Genomic DNA, 19371 nt, shown 5'->3' with positions numbered 1-19371 from the left:
TGCTATCTCCAGAAGCTGTTGAGATCCACACCAGTGTGTGCTTTCCTGTCCTGACCACAGTTCCTTTGTGCTTGTGTTTGTCCCCTCAGGCCTCCCAGAGTCAGTGAACTTCCGATTCACAGGTATGTGAACCATTTGCTTTTTCCTGATCAAAGCACTTTTTATCCTTGTGCCCTTCATGTTGCCTGTTATTCCTTCACCTCTCCTCTGCTACACCACCACCTATGGGAACTCAGTAGGAATTTCTGGAAGTCATAGAATCATGGAATGGGTTGGGTTGGAAGGGTCCTTAAAGGTCATCTAGATCCAACCCCCCTGCATGAGCAGGGACACCTCCCACCAGCCCAGGCTGCTCCAAGCCCCATCCAACCTGCCCTTCAACACTGCCAGGGATGGGGCAGCCACAGCTTCCCTGGGCAACCTGGGCCAGGCTCTCACCACCCTCACACTCAAGAGTTTCTTCGTAACAACCTGGGCCATCTCCCCTCTTCCAGTTTTAATCCATCCCCCCTCATCCCATCCCTCCCTGCCCTTGTCCCAAGTCCCTCCTCAGCTTTCCTGGAGCCCCTTCAGGCACTGGAAGGTGCTCTAAGGTCTCCCTGGAGCCTTCTCTTCTCCAGGCTGAACACCCCAACTCTCCCAGCCTGGCTCTAGAGCAGAGCTGCTCCAGCCCTCCCATCATCTTTGTCACCCTCCTCTGGACTCTCTCCAGGAGCTCCATGGCCTCCTTATTTTGGGGACTTCAGAACTGGGCACAGTAACGGGGAAATGCTCATGCCTGGGCAAAATGAATTTGTGTCCCAACAGTCTTTTGTAGAAGCTAAGCTGCAGCTCAGTAGAGACATCTTTTTCTAGCATTTGCCTGAAATCTGTTCTAAAAGCCTGATTTGCTCCTGTTTTCTCCCAGTGTGAACAAGGACATCAGTGTTTTACTCTACTTTTTTGGTTTGAATATAGCATGAGAACATTTCCACAATGAAATTGCTGTTGATCAGTTGCTTGCTTATTCCATTTCCCTTTCCATGTGCTTTCTAGCACAGGTCTGCAAGGTGATCCACCAGCAAGGAGAAGTCACACAGGCTTTTACAGGCTACTTTTGCCTTGGTAGGAGCTGAGTTAGGGGCAAAGAGAAGTACTCCTGGCAGGTGTGACTTGCCTGGTGGATGTCCATAAATTAAGGTGTAGAATGACAAGGTGGGAGAGGAGTCAGTGATGTGGAGTGCTGATTTTATACAGAAAGGTGAGTCCCTGGAAACACATCCCTACATTCAGGTGTGATCTTTGTCTGTGTCTAGTGTCTGATGGAGAACACACAACCCCGGAGATGGTGTTTGTCATTCATCTGCTCTCTGAGGAGCAGCAGCAGCCTCCAGTCTTCCAGATCACAGCTCCCTTCCTGGAGGTCAGCCAGGGGGGCAAAGCCACCATTGGTGAGTTGGGTGGAAGGGCTGGGATGCAGAGCTCAGCCTGAGGCTTGGTGTTTATTGCCTGGAGGCCACCTGGATGGAGCAGGGGTGAGTTCTGGTCACACTCACCTTTGTCCATTGAGCCAAGGAGCTGTGGTTGTGCAGTTGCAGCAGCAACCACTGAGAAAACTGCAGGGTGGTGCCTCAGAAAGGTGTCTGGGGATGTGACAGACCTGCAGCATGTGGCAGGTCTGCTCGCTGGCTGATGCAGGGCAAAGCAGGATCAGGGACCTGCTGCTCCCTGCTCCATCCCTCTTAGTCTGCTGTGCAGTTGCTGAACCATCAGTTACTGGTCTGGTACACTGGGTTCTTCAGGATAAGCCACTTTCTGCTTGCACCAGGAGGTTCTCTGGGGATTTTCTAGGCACCTCCTGCATGATGAGCATGTGCTCATGTCTTTCAAAAGCTGAGGGTTTGCAAAGCTGTCCTTTGTCAGCCATACTGGCAAGAAGTTTTCTGATACAACCTCTGATCTGGGCATCATCAGGGGACTAATTATTTCCATGAAACCAGCAAGATCTTGAGCTAGGGCAGCTCCAGAATTATTTTAATTTTCACCTACTGTTTGAATGACAGTTTTTTAACTCTGTTCACAAAAGCACATCACAAAACCTAAGGGATATTACAGAATCACAGCCTGGTGAGGGTTAGAAGGGACCTCTGGAGATCATCCAGTCCAACCCTTCTGCTGGAGCAGGATCCCCCAGAGCAGATCACACAGGAACATGTCCAGGCTGGTTGGGAATGTCTCCAGGGATGGAGACTCCACAGCCTCCCTGGGCAGCCTGTTCCAGGGCTCTGGTCCCCTCAGAGGGATGAAGTGTTTTCTCAGATTCAGGTTCAGCCTCCTGTGCCCCAGTTTGTGCCCATTGCCCCTTGTCCTGGACACCCCTGAGCAGAGTCTGGCCCATCCTGCTGACACCCCTGGAGATATTGATCAGCACTGATGAGCTCCCCCCTCAGCCTCCTTTTCTCCCAGCTGAGCAGCCCCAGCTCTCCCAGCCTCTCCTCACAGGCAGATGCTCCAGCCCCTCCATCATCTCAGTGTCCCTGTGCTGGGCTCTCCCCAGCAGCTCCTTGTCCTGGAACTGGGGAGGCCTCACCTGGAGCCCTGTGAGCAGGTCTGGGCTGGCCACTCTTGATACCCCCCAGGATGCCATATTCCCTTCAGAGGATGCTGAAGCCATGCTCTCTCTCCCTGGCCCAGGGGTCCAGCTGGCTGTGAGCGACACAGACACATCTCCTGAGGGTCTTTTCTTTGAGCTGGTGAACCCTCCCCATCATGGCATTGTCCTCAAGTCCAGCGCCGGCGTGTGGCAGCGCCTGAGAGCAGGTGAGTGAGATCTGCCTGGCACAGGAGAGACAGACTGTGAGGTGTACCTGTCCACCTGGCTGGTTTGGTTGGCCAGGAGGAGACAGATGCCTCGGGCAGATCCAGCTGCATCCACAAGCATGTGAAATTCCTGCCTGGGAGTGTGTGGCTGCAGGAAAGATGTTTGCCTGTTATTTGTTCAGTTCCTGGCTGAAAAAAGTCCTTTGTTTCTTCTTTGTGTGAGCTGACCTGACTGTCACTCTGGTGTGATAACTATAACCAGCTCATCATGTTTTACATGGTAAGTTATGTCTGAAGTAACTTAGTGAAGTAACATAATGAACATTTCCACTGAAGTCTCTGGAAACCTGTTGTGATCCAGCAGTTGAAAGCTCCTGGGGAGCTGATTTTGGTGGCAGTGGTTTCCAGTGTGTGATCAGATGGACAGATATGATCTTCAGGAGTGTAATGCAAGCACAAGAGGTGGAGAGGGAAGGAAGCCTTCTCCAGCTGTGACAGGCAGGAGCTTACAAAGCAGCTGGGAAGAAAGGAGGATCTGTGCACTCCCAGAGAATGGGGAAGTTTTGCTGCCTCTCTGAAACTGGGAAGGTTCCAGCTGGTTCTCTGCCCTGCGTGTGTACGAGCTCCTTAATAAATGTCTTCATAACTCACAGCCCTGGTGGCATTCAGTGCCAGTTTAGCACTGTGATTAAGTCCTCAGGTCATTTGAATCGGGTTGGTGAACCTGAGCCCTTCTGACCTTGTGCATTTTCCTTCTGGGAAGGTGACACCTTCACCTACGAGGACGTCACTCGAAACGCTCTGCAGTACGTGCACGATGGCTCAGCAGCAGCAGAGGACAGCATGGAGATCTCTGTCACCGATGGCATCACCACAGTGACCACAGTGCTGAGGGTGGAAGTGTCCCTGCTGGATGACAAGGGCCCTCAGCTGGCCCTGGGCTGCCTGTTGGGAGTCACTGTGGCCAGTAAAAGCTCTGTGGCTCTCTCTCGATCACACCTCGCCTACGTTGTAAGCTCCCATCTATTTCTAAACCCCAGGAATGCTGCCAGCCTCCTTTTCCTTATTCTTCCCCCCTCCACTTTTCTCCTGTCAGTGTGGATTCTTGGCAGAGGGTTCACATTTTGACCGTGTCCTGACAACTGCTGCCAAATAGGGGATCATAGACTCTTTCATCCAACAGGGTTTCAGGGCTGTTGCTGCCTGACTGAAATAGAGGTGAACTGAGTTAAGCCCAGATTTTTCTATCAAACAAACCTGCTCATGAAGCACATGGATTTGCTAAGAGATAATTCCTTGAAAATTTCAGCCCCCCTCACTCCCTTTCCAAAATTTCCTGGTTCTTTTGCTCAAGGTGTTTGAAGGGGGGGGGGGTTGAGCAACCCAAGGTGCTTCACTCCTAGGTAGCTTGGAGGGGGTCCTGGGGGCTGTGTGTTGTACAAAACTTGCCCTGCTTGGTGACATTCAGAAGGAAGATGTTTTACTCCTTACAGGTGATTTAGCAGCAAATGCTTTAGGTATTTGGATTGCTGGTATGCAGAGATGCTCCCCCAGTGGAGGAGGGAGGAGAGATTGCAGTGCATGTGTGGGGCTGGGGACATCTAAGGTAGAAGCTGGCAGAGATGATTAGGGAACTGCAGGGGGGGAGGTAGGATAAGAAGGCAGGTGAATGTTTTTTTTGCCAAGGGATCAGTCAGGATACAAGTCTGGGATCTGTCCTCTCGTCCTGATAAGGAGGAAGGCCTGGCAAGGAAGCTGCTCAGGTTTAACCTGAGCAAGAGAATAGGTGGGACAAAGAGGGTTTCATTCCTGACCCATATGTGAGGATATGATGATTTCTGTTATAGGTCTTACCTTTTCTGGCAGCCAACAAGAGCTTTTAGAAGAAAGATGCTGTCTGAGTTGTGATATCATAGAGGTGGCTGCACTTAATGTTACTGAATAGTGCCAAAATCAGCTTTTAGTTTAAAGTGAGTCTGCCTTTTGCCCCTTTGTTCTACATGAACCTTTGATTTCATAAGAACTGAACTTAGCTCAGTGTCTCTGTCTGAAGCACTGGTGGGCAACAGTGACTCTGTCTGCCAGCTCTCAGCTAGATTTTGGGTCACTTGAGCTGGAGTCAGAAAAACTGTATTATATAAATGATCCAGTCCTGTGGAAGTGTAAAAGTAACTTGAAAAAAAAAAAATATCAGGTTTATTTCTGGGGATCATGCTGATGTGATACAAGGACACAAGAAAACCCCCCTGAGCCAAGAGGAAATGAAATGTACATTTTGTGGTAGATTCTGAGAATGTCAACCCAGTTGACTCTCCTCTGATCAACAGAAGCTTCATTTAATATCCATCAGTGGCAGGTCTGACCTAGCTCCCTTAGGAGAATTCCCTAGAAACCATTTTGTTCCTCCTTCTGTTTTGAGTGGAGGGAAACAAAAGCCAACCTTGTTTTGATTTGGTCTCTTCATTCTCGTTTAGGACAACAATTCTCCTGACTCAGAGATAAGAATCCAGTTAACATCTCTGCCTGCATATGGCACCCTCTCATGGGTGTCTGACTCTCATCATGAAGAGCTTTCCAAGGTTTATAATTTCACCATGGAAGACATCAACAACCAGAGGATCAGGTACCAAAGAGCTATTCTCCTTCAAGCCATGCCAGTTAAAAGCTCAGTAGGTTTTCTGCAGGGATCTCTGGATTTTTTCCTTTCTTGGCTCTTCTAGCCTATTCAAAGTGAGAACATTTCCCATCTGTAGAGTTAGGTCTTTGTGCATGTTTGAAATGCTAGTAGTTGGTGTAGCTTCAAATTATGGCCCTTTTTCCTGTGTTGTCCAAGTCATGGTGGTACTTTGGGTAGGGAAAACCAAAAATGGTGCTTTAACAGAACTCAGGGAATGAACGTGAAGGAGGGTTAGGAACTGAACTGCCTCCACATGTAGGGATGAGACATGTTTTCCTGAGCCAGGCTGTGCTCTGCCTTTCACAGCTACTCCACCATGGTTGAGGCCAGCAAGCAGCCAGTCATTGACATCTTCCACTTCACTGTTTCTGATGCTGATAACAACCAGCTTGACAGACAGATGTTCACCATCACCATCACATCTGCCCAGACAATGCCGGCTCTTAGGATTTTTGCTGACCCTATCACTGTAAGTGGCTACCCAGGATAGTAGGGACAGTGGGAAGAAGGTCTCAGGTGTGAGGAACTGAAGAGTTTTCTTGGAGTTTTGGGGAAATTGCTGGAGAAATTCGGTGTTGCACGTGCAGTCCTGGGAGTGCAAAGGGTTAACAGAGTACTTGGAGGCCAGAGGAGGCTAATGGTGAGGCTGCATCCTGCATCCCTGAACCTCATCCCTACAGGAGCTGGGATCTCCCTGGCATGCCCTGTTGGTATCAGTGGAGCAAGCCTGACTTATCCCTGTTGAATATGTTGCCCCTTATCTCACACACTTATGTGTAAAAGATGAGCAGAAGTGTGAAAACATCTGGTGCTTTGGACTGATAGACAGCATTTCAGTCTCCTTATCGAAGCCTTTTGAAGTCATCTCCCTCCTTTCCAGCTTTACATTCCCCCTCCCTTGCCTTCAAAAGGCTCCCTTCAACAAGGAATGCAGATCTCACCTGCCTCCCAGGAGGTCAGCATGACTCTGCCACTTCTTGCCCTGACAAAGCACCCACAGGCTCCTCTCAGGAGCCAGGCAGGCTTTGTTCTTCCCATCCCACCTCACCCCCCCCTTGATTTCATGCTTAACAGACCTAGGGGAGGATGGGGCAGGACTTCAGCCTTCAGCTAGGCAAGGCTGTTCCAAGGAGACAGCCTCCTTCTGTGACAGTTTGTGTGTTGGTGCATGTTGTGTGCACTGCCAGTGGTTTTGTCCCATGTTCTTGCTTTCCAGGTGGATGAGGGGGGTAGGGTCCCACTGCTGGCTCATCACCACTTGGTTGCTGACTATGATTCTGCTGCCAAGGAACACCTGAGGGTCACAGTTGTTACCCTACCTATGTATGGCTGCATTGAAAACACCAAGACAGGTAAATTGCTTGGCTCTCTCTTATTCTTCCTGGCTGGTGGAAGGGAATGTAGGAGCTGCCATGCTGGAGCATGTTCTGTCTCCCCACAGTTCCTCACTGCAGTGCTGGTTGGCATCAGTTGATGGGAAAGAGCTTGTGAAGTCAGTGTTAGGAGATGAACTGTCTTTGGGGAGCGTTTTCTGCTGATGCTTGTTTGTTGGAGACTGGTCCACACTGAGAGACTGGGGCATCAGCAGCCATTTCAAGCCCATGTGTTGTATTTTCTTCATGCTCCACTTTGGCTTCTTCATGCTCTACTTTTAAGGCTGTGAGAGCTGTGGCAGAGCATGGCTGGTAACCTTGTCATGTCTCATTGTCTTGTCAGGAAAAAGGTAGGATTTGTGCCACATTATCCAAGGATGTTCATCCAGACTTGGCTTCTTCATCCCGTGCCTGGCCCTGACAGGAGTTTCATGCATCACACGATTCCCTTCAGTCATAACTTGCCTTTGTAAAATGTCACAGTGGGTTGGCCAGTGTAGGGGCTTGTTACAACAGGGATTGGATTTCTTCTGAAGACTGCAGCTTGCTAACCATGACACATCACCCCTGCTAATGGTGTCCCATGGGTCAACTCCAGATTTGGAGTCTGTCCTTGAAAAGGCAACAACTGGGTGGTTTTCTTGGGTGTGAGACTTAGTTTTGCAAGGTGAAGCTTGATGTCAAGGTTGTGTCGAGGCCAGATGGCACACAAGCCCCTGTCTCATCTCTGAAGAAAGCCTGTGGAATTCTGGGATGTGGGTTTGCTTGCACTATGCACACAACTGCAGCTTCCCTAATGCCTGCTCTCATGCAGCAGATGTTGCTCTCTGCAGAGGCCACGAGCTGTGTGAGAGCCACGTTGTAGGCAGGAACATCCCCTGCACCCTTCACCATCTGCTGTTCTCCTCATTCTGCTGCGTTCGTTTCAATTCGTGAGTGAACTAAACATCCCTTCACTAGTGGTATTCTGGTTTGCAGGTGAGAGGTTTGGCCCACAGGGTCAGTCTGCTGCCACCACAGATGCATCTTTCTCCCTCCAAGATGTTCTAGAGAGCAGCATTTACTACTTGCAGAGCGTCCATGAAAGCATCGAGCCAACGAGCGACGTCTTCAGCTTTGCCGTGAGCGACGGCTCCAGCCAGTCCGAGCTGCAGAGCATCAACATCACCATCCAGGTACACCTGGGCTCTGCCTGCCAGAGCCCTCTCCTTTCATACACACACTTGGAAAGTGCTCCTCAGCCCTTTGTAATAGATGGGAAAGGGATTAAAGGGAGGTTCCTTCCTCCTTTCCTTCCCCCAGTACAGGCACATCGTTCGCCTGTGACACCAGAGAAGAGTTGCCACTTGCAGTCTCTTCCCTGGGGCTTATCCTCCCTCTTAGAAGCAGTCTTGCTGCTGGGTAGATGTGGAGAGGCTGTGGTAGCCCACCAATGGATATCAGCACCACCATTTGGTGTTTGATCAGATGGGCAGTGTTCTGCTCCCTTTGGCCCTTTCCCTCCTTTGACTCTGTTGCCTTTGGCCCCCGTGCAGCGGCAGAACGATGAGCCCCCGAGGATGGTGCTGGAGCCTGTCCCAGTGCACGAGGGCTCACGTGTGGTCCTGACCAACGCCTCCCTCAGCCTGCAGGACCTGGACACCCAGAGCAGTGAGCTTGTCATCGTGGTTACCAAAAGTCCTCAGCATGGTGAGTCCTGGCAGGGTGAAAGAGAATGTCTTTGTGTGGCTGTGTCTTTATACCTGGGAGATCTGTGTCTCCTGATGTGAGAGAGGAGCCTGGCGTGTGTGTATAGAACACATTTAGTCCATGTTTGGACCAGCAGTTCTCCTCCCCCTCTGCTCTGCCCTGGTGAGACCACATCTGGAGTGTTGTGCCCAGTTCTGGGCTTCCCAGTTCAAGAGGGACACAGAGATGCAGGGAAGAGTCCAACAGAGGCTACAGGGATGATGAAGGGACTGGAACACTTGTCATATGGGGAAAGGCTGAGAGACCTGGGGCTGTTTAGTCTGGAGAAGAGAAGACTGAGAGGGGACCTGATGAATGTCTGTCAGTATCTGCAGGGTGGGTGTCAGGAATGGGCCAGTGTCTGTTCAGTGGTGCCTGTGACAGGACGAGGGGAAATGGCCCCAAGTGACAACATAGGAAGTTCCACCTCAATGTGAGGAGAAACTTGTTTGCTGTGAGGGTGACAGAGCCCTGGGCCAGGCTGCCCAGAGAGGTGGTGGAGTCTCCTGCTCTGGAGACTTTCCAGACCCACCTGGACACATTCCTGTGTGACCTGCCCTGGGTGTTCCTGCTGCAGCAGGGGGCTTGGACTTGATGATCTTCAGAGACCCCTTCCAAACCCCTGTGCTTCTATGATTCAAGAGTTGTCCCTCACTCTCTGTGGGACTGGGTGTTCCTGCTGCAGCAGGGGGGCTGGACAAGATGATCTTCAGAGACCCCTTCCAAACTCTTGTGATTCTATGATTCCAGAGTTGTCCCTCACTCTCTGTGGGACAGGGGAAAGGGCAACTCCCTGCATTTCCCTGGGGAGTTCCCTTTTGTGTTGCCCCATTCCCTCTGGGGGGTTTCTCTGCACCCGCTCCCCAGATCTCACGTACGTGGCCACATCCTTACGACTTCTAGCAACAAGCAGATTGGGAGTTCCCTTTTGTGTTGCCCCATTCCCTCCGGGGGGTTTCTCTGCACCCGCTCCCCAGATCCCACGTACGTAGCCACATCCTTACGACTTCCAGCAACAACCAGATGATTTCATTCATTTTTTCCAGGTAGGCTGTGCCCACCTGGGTGCATCCCACAGAGGGGGCACACACAGAGGCCCCACCTGGCTGACTTCTCCCCATCATGTTCACCCCTCTGTTGTCAGGTCACCTCCGCCGGAGGCAGACGCCTGCGGAGCCCCCGGAGCAGGGCCGGGTGGTGGCCACGGGCTCATCCTTCACCTACCAGGACATTCTGGATGAGCTGATGGTTTACACTCAGAGTGGGGCTGCAGCACAAACGGACGAGTTTGGCTTCTCCATCACTGATGGCCTCTACAGGCAGACAGGAAAGCTGGAATTCTTCATGGAGCTGCCGGAGAAGCAGCCGCCCTCGTTAGCTGTCAACAGGGCCCTGCACCTCCCAGTTGGTACGGGGAGAGGGAGGAGGGTGGTGCTGTTGTGTGGTCCCACCTGAGTCACTCTGCTGGATTGGCTGAAGCTGTTCCTGTTTTCTTTCTCTGCTCCAGGCTCTGCAGCCTACCTCACAGACCAGCACTTGAAAGCAGTAGCTGTTTATTCAGATGACGCAATGATTAGATTTGTCATGAGGAGGGATCCCAGCGTGGGTCATCTGCAGTTGACCCAAGTTGATAACCCAGTCCAGATCTCTGTCAAAGGACCTGTCAAAAGTTTCACCCAGGCTGATATAAATAAAGGTGTGTGCTTGATTTTAGATGATCATGGCAAGTCATATGTGGCTGATTTTGGGTAGTCCTGCAAGGAGCAGGGAGTTGGACTCAATGATCCTTGTGGGTCCTCTCCAACATGAGATGTTCTGGGGTTCTGTGATCTTTATGAGATGGGAAGGATGACTTGAAGCCTGGAAAGGAGAGGGAAAGAAGTAAGAAAAGGTTGTTATGTTAGAACAGAAACACATCCAAAAGTTTCCCTCAGCGTGAGAAAAAGAATTAAGAGGGAAAACTCATGAAACCCAAATCCAGGAGCTCTGTTAAGCCCCAGGTCCCTCAGCTGATAGTGCTAGCCTGGTTCCAAATGAAGGATTAAATGATGCAGCTCATAATAAACCACCTCTTTTCTGCCTCTCTGCAGGACAAGTGCTGTACAGTCACAAGGAGGGGGATCCTGGTGGTAATTTCGCCTTCGCCTTTGACGTGATCGATGCCAATGGCCACAAACTGACGGACCAGGTTTTTTATATTAGTGTATTAGGTAAAAAAATGGTGCCTGAAGTTCTGTTGGCTGCAGAGCTGGAGCCTCAGGGCTCCCCACCCCACACCTGCTGCAAATTCTGGTGTCGTTCTTGGGGTGCAGTTTTTATTTGTCATTAATTGGAAGGCCTTGGAAATTTGAGGCATGGGAGAGTTCCCGGGTGTAAGGATTAGTTCTTTGGCTTCTGACTAACTCACTGGAAGAGAAATTCCCCTTGGTATCTTCAGATTGCTTAGATTTTCTTGAAGATCTTACAATGTTGCCATCCCCCCAGTTAAGGCCAAGGCCTGTCCTACCTGTTTTGGAATTACCAGCCTGGGAGGTGTTGGTGTGTCTGTTGGCTTTTGTTTGAGCACAGTTTGATTTGAATCACACCAGGGGCAGGAGGGCAACTGTCTTCTCACTCAGCTTCATATTTAACCCTTTCAGAGGACCGATTCCCCCCCTCCATCCTGGCTAACAAAGGGCTGGTCTTGGATGAGAACTCAGCAAAGACCATCACAACCCTCCAGCTCTCGGCCACAGACCAGGACAGTGACCCAACCCAGCTGCTGTACCAGGTCACCAGGCAGCCACAGCTGGGGCACCTGGAGCACGTGGCCTCCCCAGGTTAGCAGGGTGGTATTTTGGGGGTTGGGTTCTTCCAGCAGTGAAGCACTGGGGGGCTTTTGAGCCCCAAAGGTTGACTGCAGGAAAAATGTGCTTGGGGGCAGCAACATAGAATTGTGTTTCCTGGTCGTTAACCCAGAGTTTGAGAAGAGGGTGAGTGGAGGGAAGGCCCTGATGATCACCAGTCCTTCAACACCAGCCTCTTTTCCCAGCTGTAGTTGGCAGGAAAAGGAACTAACCACTGAGTTAGTTTAAAAGGAAGCTACGTTCTGGTGTGATGGATACACTGGATCAAGTGGTGTCCCTCAGGGGACAGTACTGGGACCAGAGCTGTTCAACATCTTTGCTGGAGACATGGACAGTGGGATTGGGTGTCTCCTCGTCAAGTTGCTGATGGTACCAAGCTGTGTCATTACTCTAGTGATGTAGTTGACACTCTAGAGGGAAGGGGATGCCACCCAGAGGGACTTTGACAGGCTGGAGAGGTGGGCCAGTGCCAACCTCATGAAGCTCAACAAGGCCAAGTGCAAGGTCCTGCACCTGAGTTGGTGCAACGCCAGGCACAAATCCAGGCTGAGGGGAGAATGGCTGGAGAGCATCCCTGAGGAGAAGGACTTGGGGGTGGTAGTTGATGAGAAGCTCAACATGAGCCACCAGTGAGAGCTGGAGCCCAGAGAGCCCATTGTGTCCTGGGCTGCATCAAAAGAAGTGTGGCCAGTAGGGCCAGGAGGGGATTCTGCCCCTCTGCTCTGGTGAGACCCCACCTGCAGTGCTGTGTCCAGCCCTGGAGCCTACAGCACAGAGAGGACATGGAGCTGTTGGAGAGGGGGCAGAGAAGGAAGCCCCCTCCCTGGAGGTGTTCAAGGCCAGGTTGGATGAAGCTTTGTGCAGTCTGGTCTAGTGGGAGGTGTCCCTGCTCATAGCAGGGAGGCTGGAACTGGATGTTCTTCTAGGTCCCTTCCAACCTTCACCATTCTATGATCCTATGGATTCTGGTAGTTTAGGGAGGTGAGGTTGGTGAAACTCAGAAAATAATTACCTGCAAATGTGATCTGAATTTGTGAGTTGCCTTCCATGCCCACTGACACTGAGTGTTCTCCCCCTCTCTGATCAAGCAGTCTAAATCTATGCTCTTCTGATGTAGATTATACTCCCAGAAGGTTATAGTTCTTCTTGGAATTAGATCTCTCATCAATGTGAGATGAAAATAGAAATGCCTGCTTTGTGTTTTCAAGACATAGACAGTCCCTGTACAGCTTGGGGTTAGTGCATGGTTTTCCTCATCTTCTCACAGTGGAAATTGTCCTCTGACAAGGGTGGGAGTAAGGGATGGAAGTTACAATAAGCAAAAACCCCCTGCAAAGAGAAAAATTTAAAACCTGCAGTATTTTTTGTTTTAAGTTGCAAACTGAACAGTGTGTCTTGTACTTCGGGGACCTGAAAGAGTTAGATTAATGATTTTATCCCTCCTGTTACTGAAACATTCATGAATGATTCTGACAGAGGCTACGAGGGTGATGAAGGGGCTGGAACACCTGCCTTATCAGGAAAGGCTGAGAGACCTGGGGCTGTTTAGTCTAGAGAGGGGAAGACTGAGGGGAGATCTAATTAATGTCCTATCAGTATATGAGGGCATCAAGAAGGCAGGACAAGCTCCTGTCACTTGTGCCCTGTGACAGGACGAGGGGCAATGGATTCACACTGGAGCCCAGGAAGTTCCACCTCAACATGAGGAAGAACTTATTTCCTGTGAGGGTGACAGAGCCCTGGGCCAGGCTGCCCAGGGAGGGTGTGGAGTCTCCTTCTCTGGAGACTTTCCAGACCTGCCTGGATGCCTTTCTGAGTGATTGTTTTTGGTCCTGCTCTGACAGAGGGGTTGGACTTGATTATCTTTGGAGGTGCCTTCCAACCCCTGACATTCTGTGATTCCATTTCTGTGCTTTTTCATGTCTGTGATGGACTAAGAAAGAGAGTCACACACTGTGAAAGGGTTGTTCTCATCTTTTAAATGACCTAAACCTAAGGAGAGGGTACTGGAGCATTCAAAAGAGAACACAAACCTTACAAGCTAATGAGCTCTGAGGGAGGCTTGGCTGATCATCCAGTTTGGGCTCATTTCTTTGTAGCAGATCCTGGTATCTTGTGTTGTGTGGCCAGTACTTGTCAGTAACCATTTACTGAACAACTTTTTGTCAGGGTTTTGGTTCTTCTTAAGAGCAATGAAATTGTTGAATGCAACAATGAGACTTAAAGGCTCAAGTGCTTTTTAAAATGCCTTCTGTGTGTGTGTCACACTGAGCAGCCTGTAAAGGTGGCCCTCAAAGTCAGTGTTGAGGAAGAAGCTTCATCGGTTCTAAATGCAGGGGTACAAGGAAGGGAAGAGAGCACAGTCTTTGAAGGCATTTTTGAAAAGTGCTGTGAGGCCAGGAGACCTTTTGCTCCTACTCAGTGATGCCACAACTGAATCCATCCTGCACAACAGTGAAAGTCCAAGTGTTCCATCTCCCATTTTGCTCAGAGCTTCTGCTCTGACAGGCCCATCCCCAGCTGGGTGTCCTGCCAGTGTGAGGTGCCATCATAAAAGTGTACATCTGGGAGGAAGTCTGTACTTCTTGTTGCAAAAGAGCTGCCACTCCACTCCCTTCAAAGTTGTTGAACTGAGATTTTAGGAGGCTCCATGCCAGCTCAATCCCTGGCTCAGCTGAGGTTCATGGTACAGCCTGATCTGGAGCAGAACAAGCCAAGAATGAGTCTTCATGGCTAGATAAGTCCAGCTCCCCGTATTTTTCCCAACCTCGCTCTTCATATAGCACATTTTCCCCCCTTGTTCTTTTGGTAGGGACAAGAATTAGTTCCTTCAGCCAGGCAGACCTGGCCTCTGGCAGCATCCAGTATGTCCACACCAGTGACACTGAGAAGCACACGGACGCCTTCACCTTCTCTGTGTCTGATGGAAGGAACCAGGTGAGTCCCAGCACGGTTTTTGGCCTGAGCCAGAGCAGGCTCTTGACTCTGTAGGATGTGATGGGAGTCCGTTTTCCTCCTGTGCAGTTTGGCAGTGGTGGGTGCTCTTGCTTCCTTTGCTGTGAGAGATCTTCCATAGCACAGGGAAGGGAGCGAGCCCTGGGGGGGTCAGGGTGAGCCCCGTGCCACGTGCCCTCATGATAAACTCCTGGTTTGCCAGGATTTCAGTGTCTGGTTTTCATCTGCTTACCAGTTGCTCCTGGAGCTCAGCTGTGACCCAGCACACTGGTGGTGCACCCAGAAGCACAGTTAGACCCTTGGGAAATGCCTCCTTCCTACTTTCTGAAAGAGAAAGGTCATCGCTGCAAATAACACAGAGTAGAATGAGGGAGGGAAAAGGGGATGTCCATAAATTTCACAGAAGGAGGGAGAATCAGTTAGTGGAGTGGCAAGAGGTCATGTTTGCATGATCTGAGCTTAGAAGCTCCTATTTTACTCAATAGACAAGGCCAAAATGAAGTCAAGTGGATCCCGTGGTCTGCATGGAGCGTTCCTGTTTCAGTGGAGCAGCACTCTTGGCAGGCTGGATTCATCCAAAGAGACTTTTCCTCCTGTTCCAGGCCAGCCAGACATTTGACATCACCATAAACCCTGTGGATGACTCCTTGCCTGTAGTGCAGAGCCTGGGCCTGACAGTCCAGGAAGGGGTGAGAAAACCCATCACAGAGTTTGAGCTTAAAGCCACGGACGCTGACACGAAGGTAAGGCAGGACCCCTCCCCCTGGTCCCCTCCCTCCCTCTTCTGCTGCACATCTGGGCTGTCAGAAAAAGAGGCTTGTGCTCAAATAGACAGATGATAGCAACCATCATCTCTCCCTGTGGTCATAACCTCTCTGACCACAACAGCAAACAGCTTGGTGGGTGGGGGGCTTGGGGGAGTGTTGGAGCAAAGCCCAAAGCTTGAGAAGTGGCTTCCTCTGGGTTTGTCTCTCAGACAAGCAACAAACCTGTGAGGAAAACATTTAGAAGTTGTGATCAAAGCTAATCCTTGCCCTGTCCCACCTTCTTTCTGAACATTGTGGATTTGAACTGAGCTCATGCCCAGCCTTGGCACTGAGTTTATGCCTGACACAGATGAAAATGGCATTGCCTCTTCCTCCTCCTGAGTCTGGCTGGAGGCCTAGGGGTCTCCTGGTGGCTCTACCTCACTGTGCTATGGTTTCCGTGGAGCCAGAGAGCTCCTGGCTGCCTGCTATTGCCCTAAGCCAAAGATCCTGCCCCAAAAGGCACCCCTGCTGCCACCCCCACAGAAGTGACAAGGGGCACGTTGCCTAGAGTGGCTGCAGAATGGGGGACTGCTCTGATACTCAAGGAGTTGAGTTGTCACAAGGGCAGGAGCTGCCCCAGAGCAGCTAAAGCAATAGTTTGGTGTGATGTGTCCAGCCTAGATAGGTTTGGTTTGTAGATGACCACCTGGGGAGAGGGTTAAAGATAGGGCAGGGCTTGGGTTTACTCAGTCCGGTGTACGGTGCAGCTTTTCAGCCCCTGGTTGGAAACACTGTGCTAGAAAACCTGTCTGGGCATGGAGTTCTTCTCCAGGCATCTGGAGCTGGAAGGACCAGGCCCTGGGGTCACGTCAGCAGCTTTGCCACTCTGTCTCCTTGCTGCAGGCTGAGTCAGTCACCTTCACCATCGTCCAGCCCCCCCGGCACGGCCTGATCGAACGCACCAGCAAGGGGCAGCGCTACCGCCCAGCCACCACCTTCACCATGGATGACATCTACCAGAACCGTGTCAGCTACAGCCACGATGGCAGCAACTCACTGCAGGATGGCTTCACCTTCACCGTGTCTGATGGCACCAATCCCTTCTTCATTATGGAGGACGAGGGGAAGAAGGTAAGGGGAGGAGAACAAGTCTTGTGAGGAGCGGCTGAAGGAGCTGGGGTTGTTTAGTCTGGAGAAGATGAGGCTGAGGGGAGACCTTCTAGGTCTCTACAACTGCCTGAAAGGAGGTTGGAGTGAGGTTGGGGGTTGTTCTCTTCTCCCAAGTAATTGGCACTAGGACAAGAGGAATCGGCCTCAAGTTGCTCCAGGTTAGATTGGATGAGGAACAGCTTCTTTACTGAAAGAATGATCAAGCATTGGAACAGGCTGCCCAGGGAAGCGGTGGAGTCACCAGCCCTGGAGGTGTTCAAAAAACATGTAGACATGGCACTTTGGGCATGGTTGTGTTGGGCTGATGGTGGGTTTTGATGATCTTAGAGTTATTTTCCAACCTTAATGATTCCACCAGAAAGGATCTGAGGGAGACTTTCTCTAGCTAGCAGAAAGCTACCTCCTGGCACAGAGGGGGCATCTTAGCTGCTGTTGCTCCCCTGAAGATGAGGGCTAAGTATTCTCAGGATGCCATTTGCTTCCTCCCTGGTGTACCAGCCTTTGTGTATGCAAAGTAGGATGCCATTTGCTTCCTCCCTGGTGTACCAAGCAAAGTCCCCCCCAGGACCTTGATTCCAAAAGAGCTGAAATGAGCAAAGCTGTTGATAAGGTGGATGAGGGTCTGACTCCCAAAGTAACAGCCCTCTCTCTGAACTTTGGTCAGGTTGTGACAGCAGCACCTCAACGTTTCAAAGTGGACATTCTCTCTGTGGATGATGGGACACCCAGGATCATCACCAACCTGGGTTTGCAGTGGCTGGAGTACGTGGATGGCAAGGTAACTGCCTGCCTGGGTTCAGCTTAGATGGTTTCTCAGGCTGTTCAGGAGAAGAAACTTCAGAGGAGAACATCCTCATCCTTCTGCATTTGTGGTTTTTCTGTGGCAGAAGTGTCCCTCTGTGCCCATGAACGGTCTTGGAAGAGGCAGAGGTGTCCAGGTTGCTTCCTGGACCCTCTCCTTCTCTTATTAGCTGGACCATCATGCTTGGCTCTTCTTGGCTCTTGCACGAGCAGCCCACCTTCCTGGGCAGACACATCCTGCCCCTTGTCCCTCCTCCCCGGGGTGTGTTTTCAGCTTTGCTGATGGTGGAGAAAGTCTTGATGACGTGCCACAGAGGCCGTGGCAGAGACACCAGGTTTTCAGAGATGTGCTGTGTAGGGATTGCTGCTGTGCCTGCCTTTGTTTTGCTGAAGTCCAAACAACACCCCAGGAAAGTCTCTCTCTCGTGCTTAGTTTTGAAGGTCCAGCAGTAACTGCAAAGAAATAGAATCATAGGACCATAGAAGGCTTGGAAGACACTGTAATAAGAAATTGTATGAAGAAGTGGCCATCTCAGCTCAAATTCCTGATTTCAGCAAAAGCCCTGCAGGCTCAGGCAGCTCAGTTCTCTCTTTATCTCCTGCTGTTAAGGGTGTTTTGTTTTGAAAGAGAAAGCAACATGTGGTGGAACCGAGGCACATCCCTATGAGGTCATTTGGAAGAAGGACAAGCTCAGGCTCAGCCAGCACGAACTGTCCTGGCCAAAGCCTTCAACTGGAGGCTGTTGGCAAATGTTTTTGGCAGAGCCAGGCCTCTCCCGAGCCTCAGCAGGGCTCAGGGAGCAGTGGTTTCCAGGAGAAACCAAAAGGTCTGTCACAGCTTTTCACCCCAGCTAGACAGGGCTGGGCAGCCTGCTCAGAATTTCTTTTTCCTTGAGCCACGGTGGGTTTTGGTTCAACAAACGCCGTTTCTCAGAGGGATGGTTGGGGCTTTTTTGGATGACCAGTCAAGCAGATGTGCCTTGCTGGATCTCCTGAGCTTTAATCCCTTGGTTTGGCTTTAATCCAGGCAACCAATCTCATCACTAAGAAGGAATTACTGACGACAGACCCTGACACAGATGACAAACAGCTGATCTATGAGATAACGGCCGGCCCCAGAAATGGCTACGTGGAGAACAAGCTGAAACCAGGGACAACTGTGACCACCTTTACACAGGGTATGGAGTTGGCCGGTGGCTTTTTTACCTTCAGCTGCTTCAGTTTGTCAAGATAGCTTGTTTGTGAGGGTGAAAAAGGTGGCAGGGGAGAAGGCAGGGGGCAAATCTCAAAGATGTGTCAGAAATAAGACTTGAACTTTGCCTTCAGTTGGAGATGTGTGTTGTAGCACACCCTGGTTCTCCAGACTTGTTAGAGCTGGACATTCAACTTGGGACACTAAAGGGGAGTTGTAGAGGGTGCATGTGGATCTCATCATCTGGCTGAAGCCTGGCAAGGCTGTACTGCTGAAGGTCAGAGAGGCCAAACCATCCCAGCAGTGAGAAGGAGCCCTGACGTGCCAGCTTATAGAGCAGAGATCAAATATGTGCTGCCCAGGCAAATTCACATTTCTTGCACTTCATCAAAGCTACTTTAAATTTACTTTATTTTTAAGTAAGAGCCATTATGGATAAAGACTAGGCAAGGGAATGTCTTGTCACAGCTTGTAGGCTGGCTTCTACCACTGGTGAGACCAAGGAGGGTAGAAAAGCTGCTGCAGCATAAAAGGGCATGTGGAGAGCCCGATCCTTGCAGCTTTGTGGATGGATGTCTCCATGCTACTCGTCTCTGAAAGTGCTGTTGAATTTCTGAGCTGGCTCATGGGGTGTCTCACCCTGGCAGAGGATGTGAACCAGGGCCTCATTCAGTACGTGATGCATGAGGAGAAGGTTCAGGAGACCATGGACAGCTTCCAGTTCCTAGTGAGGGACAGCAAACCCAACGTGGTCAGTGGGAACATCTTCCACATCCAGTGGTCTCTCCTCAGCTTCGCACACACCAGGTAAGTGGCATGGGGATTACAGCCCTCTTCTGACAAGTGGGGTCCTACCTGAGAGGAGGAAGGAGAAGTGCCCACTAAGACCAACCTCTGGGCAGGGTTGCAGAACATCTGCCACCTGCCCAAATCCCCCATTATTGGCGTCCCTCAGTTTTTTCTCACAGAGGCAACAATCAGCCCGAGTCTGAGGTGCTGGGTGTCAGCCTCAACACAGAGAGTTTGCTCCCTGACACGGCCCAGATTTAATTACCCAGGAAGGTTAAAACTGGACCCCCTT

General features: G+C 50.8%; 1 protein-coding gene across 1 annotated transcript in view; it reads left to right on the top strand.

The window, feature by feature from the left end:
* FRAS1 (Fraser extracellular matrix complex subunit 1) overlaps positions 1 to 19371 on the top strand; it is a gene marked incomplete at its 5' end in the record, with an annotated part of 108384 nt that overhangs the window by 69196 nt on the left and 19817 nt on the right. Inside the window, 19 exons of the mRNA XM_009993474.1 lie at positions 90 to 122; positions 1296 to 1430; positions 2674 to 2799; positions 3563 to 3810; positions 5274 to 5422; positions 5783 to 5945; positions 6693 to 6828; positions 7828 to 8024; positions 8385 to 8538; positions 9722 to 9985; positions 10085 to 10273; positions 10668 to 10787; positions 11217 to 11396; positions 14236 to 14360; positions 14981 to 15121; positions 16031 to 16258; positions 16962 to 17075; positions 18126 to 18276; positions 18938 to 19097. Of these exons, the coding sequence (XP_009991776.1) occupies positions 90 to 122; positions 1296 to 1430; positions 2674 to 2799; positions 3563 to 3810; positions 5274 to 5422; positions 5783 to 5945; positions 6693 to 6828; positions 7828 to 8024; positions 8385 to 8538; positions 9722 to 9985; positions 10085 to 10273; positions 10668 to 10787; positions 11217 to 11396; positions 14236 to 14360; positions 14981 to 15121; positions 16031 to 16258; positions 16962 to 17075; positions 18126 to 18276; positions 18938 to 19097 (3013 nt within the window). The remainder of the gene's footprint in view (positions 1 to 89; positions 123 to 1295; positions 1431 to 2673; positions 2800 to 3562; positions 3811 to 5273; positions 5423 to 5782; positions 5946 to 6692; positions 6829 to 7827; positions 8025 to 8384; positions 8539 to 9721; positions 9986 to 10084; positions 10274 to 10667; positions 10788 to 11216; positions 11397 to 14235; positions 14361 to 14980; positions 15122 to 16030; positions 16259 to 16961; positions 17076 to 18125; positions 18277 to 18937; positions 19098 to 19371) is intronic.

Source organism: Chaetura pelagica, unplaced genomic scaffold (assembly GCF_000747805.2).
Source record: "Chaetura pelagica isolate M959 unplaced genomic scaffold, ChaPel_1.0 scaffold403, whole genome shotgun sequence".
NCBI lineage: Eukaryota > Metazoa > Chordata > Aves > Apodiformes > Apodidae > Chaetura > Chaetura pelagica.
Note: the sequence above shows the minus strand (reverse complement) of the source record. Positions and strands in the feature narration are given on the sequence as shown.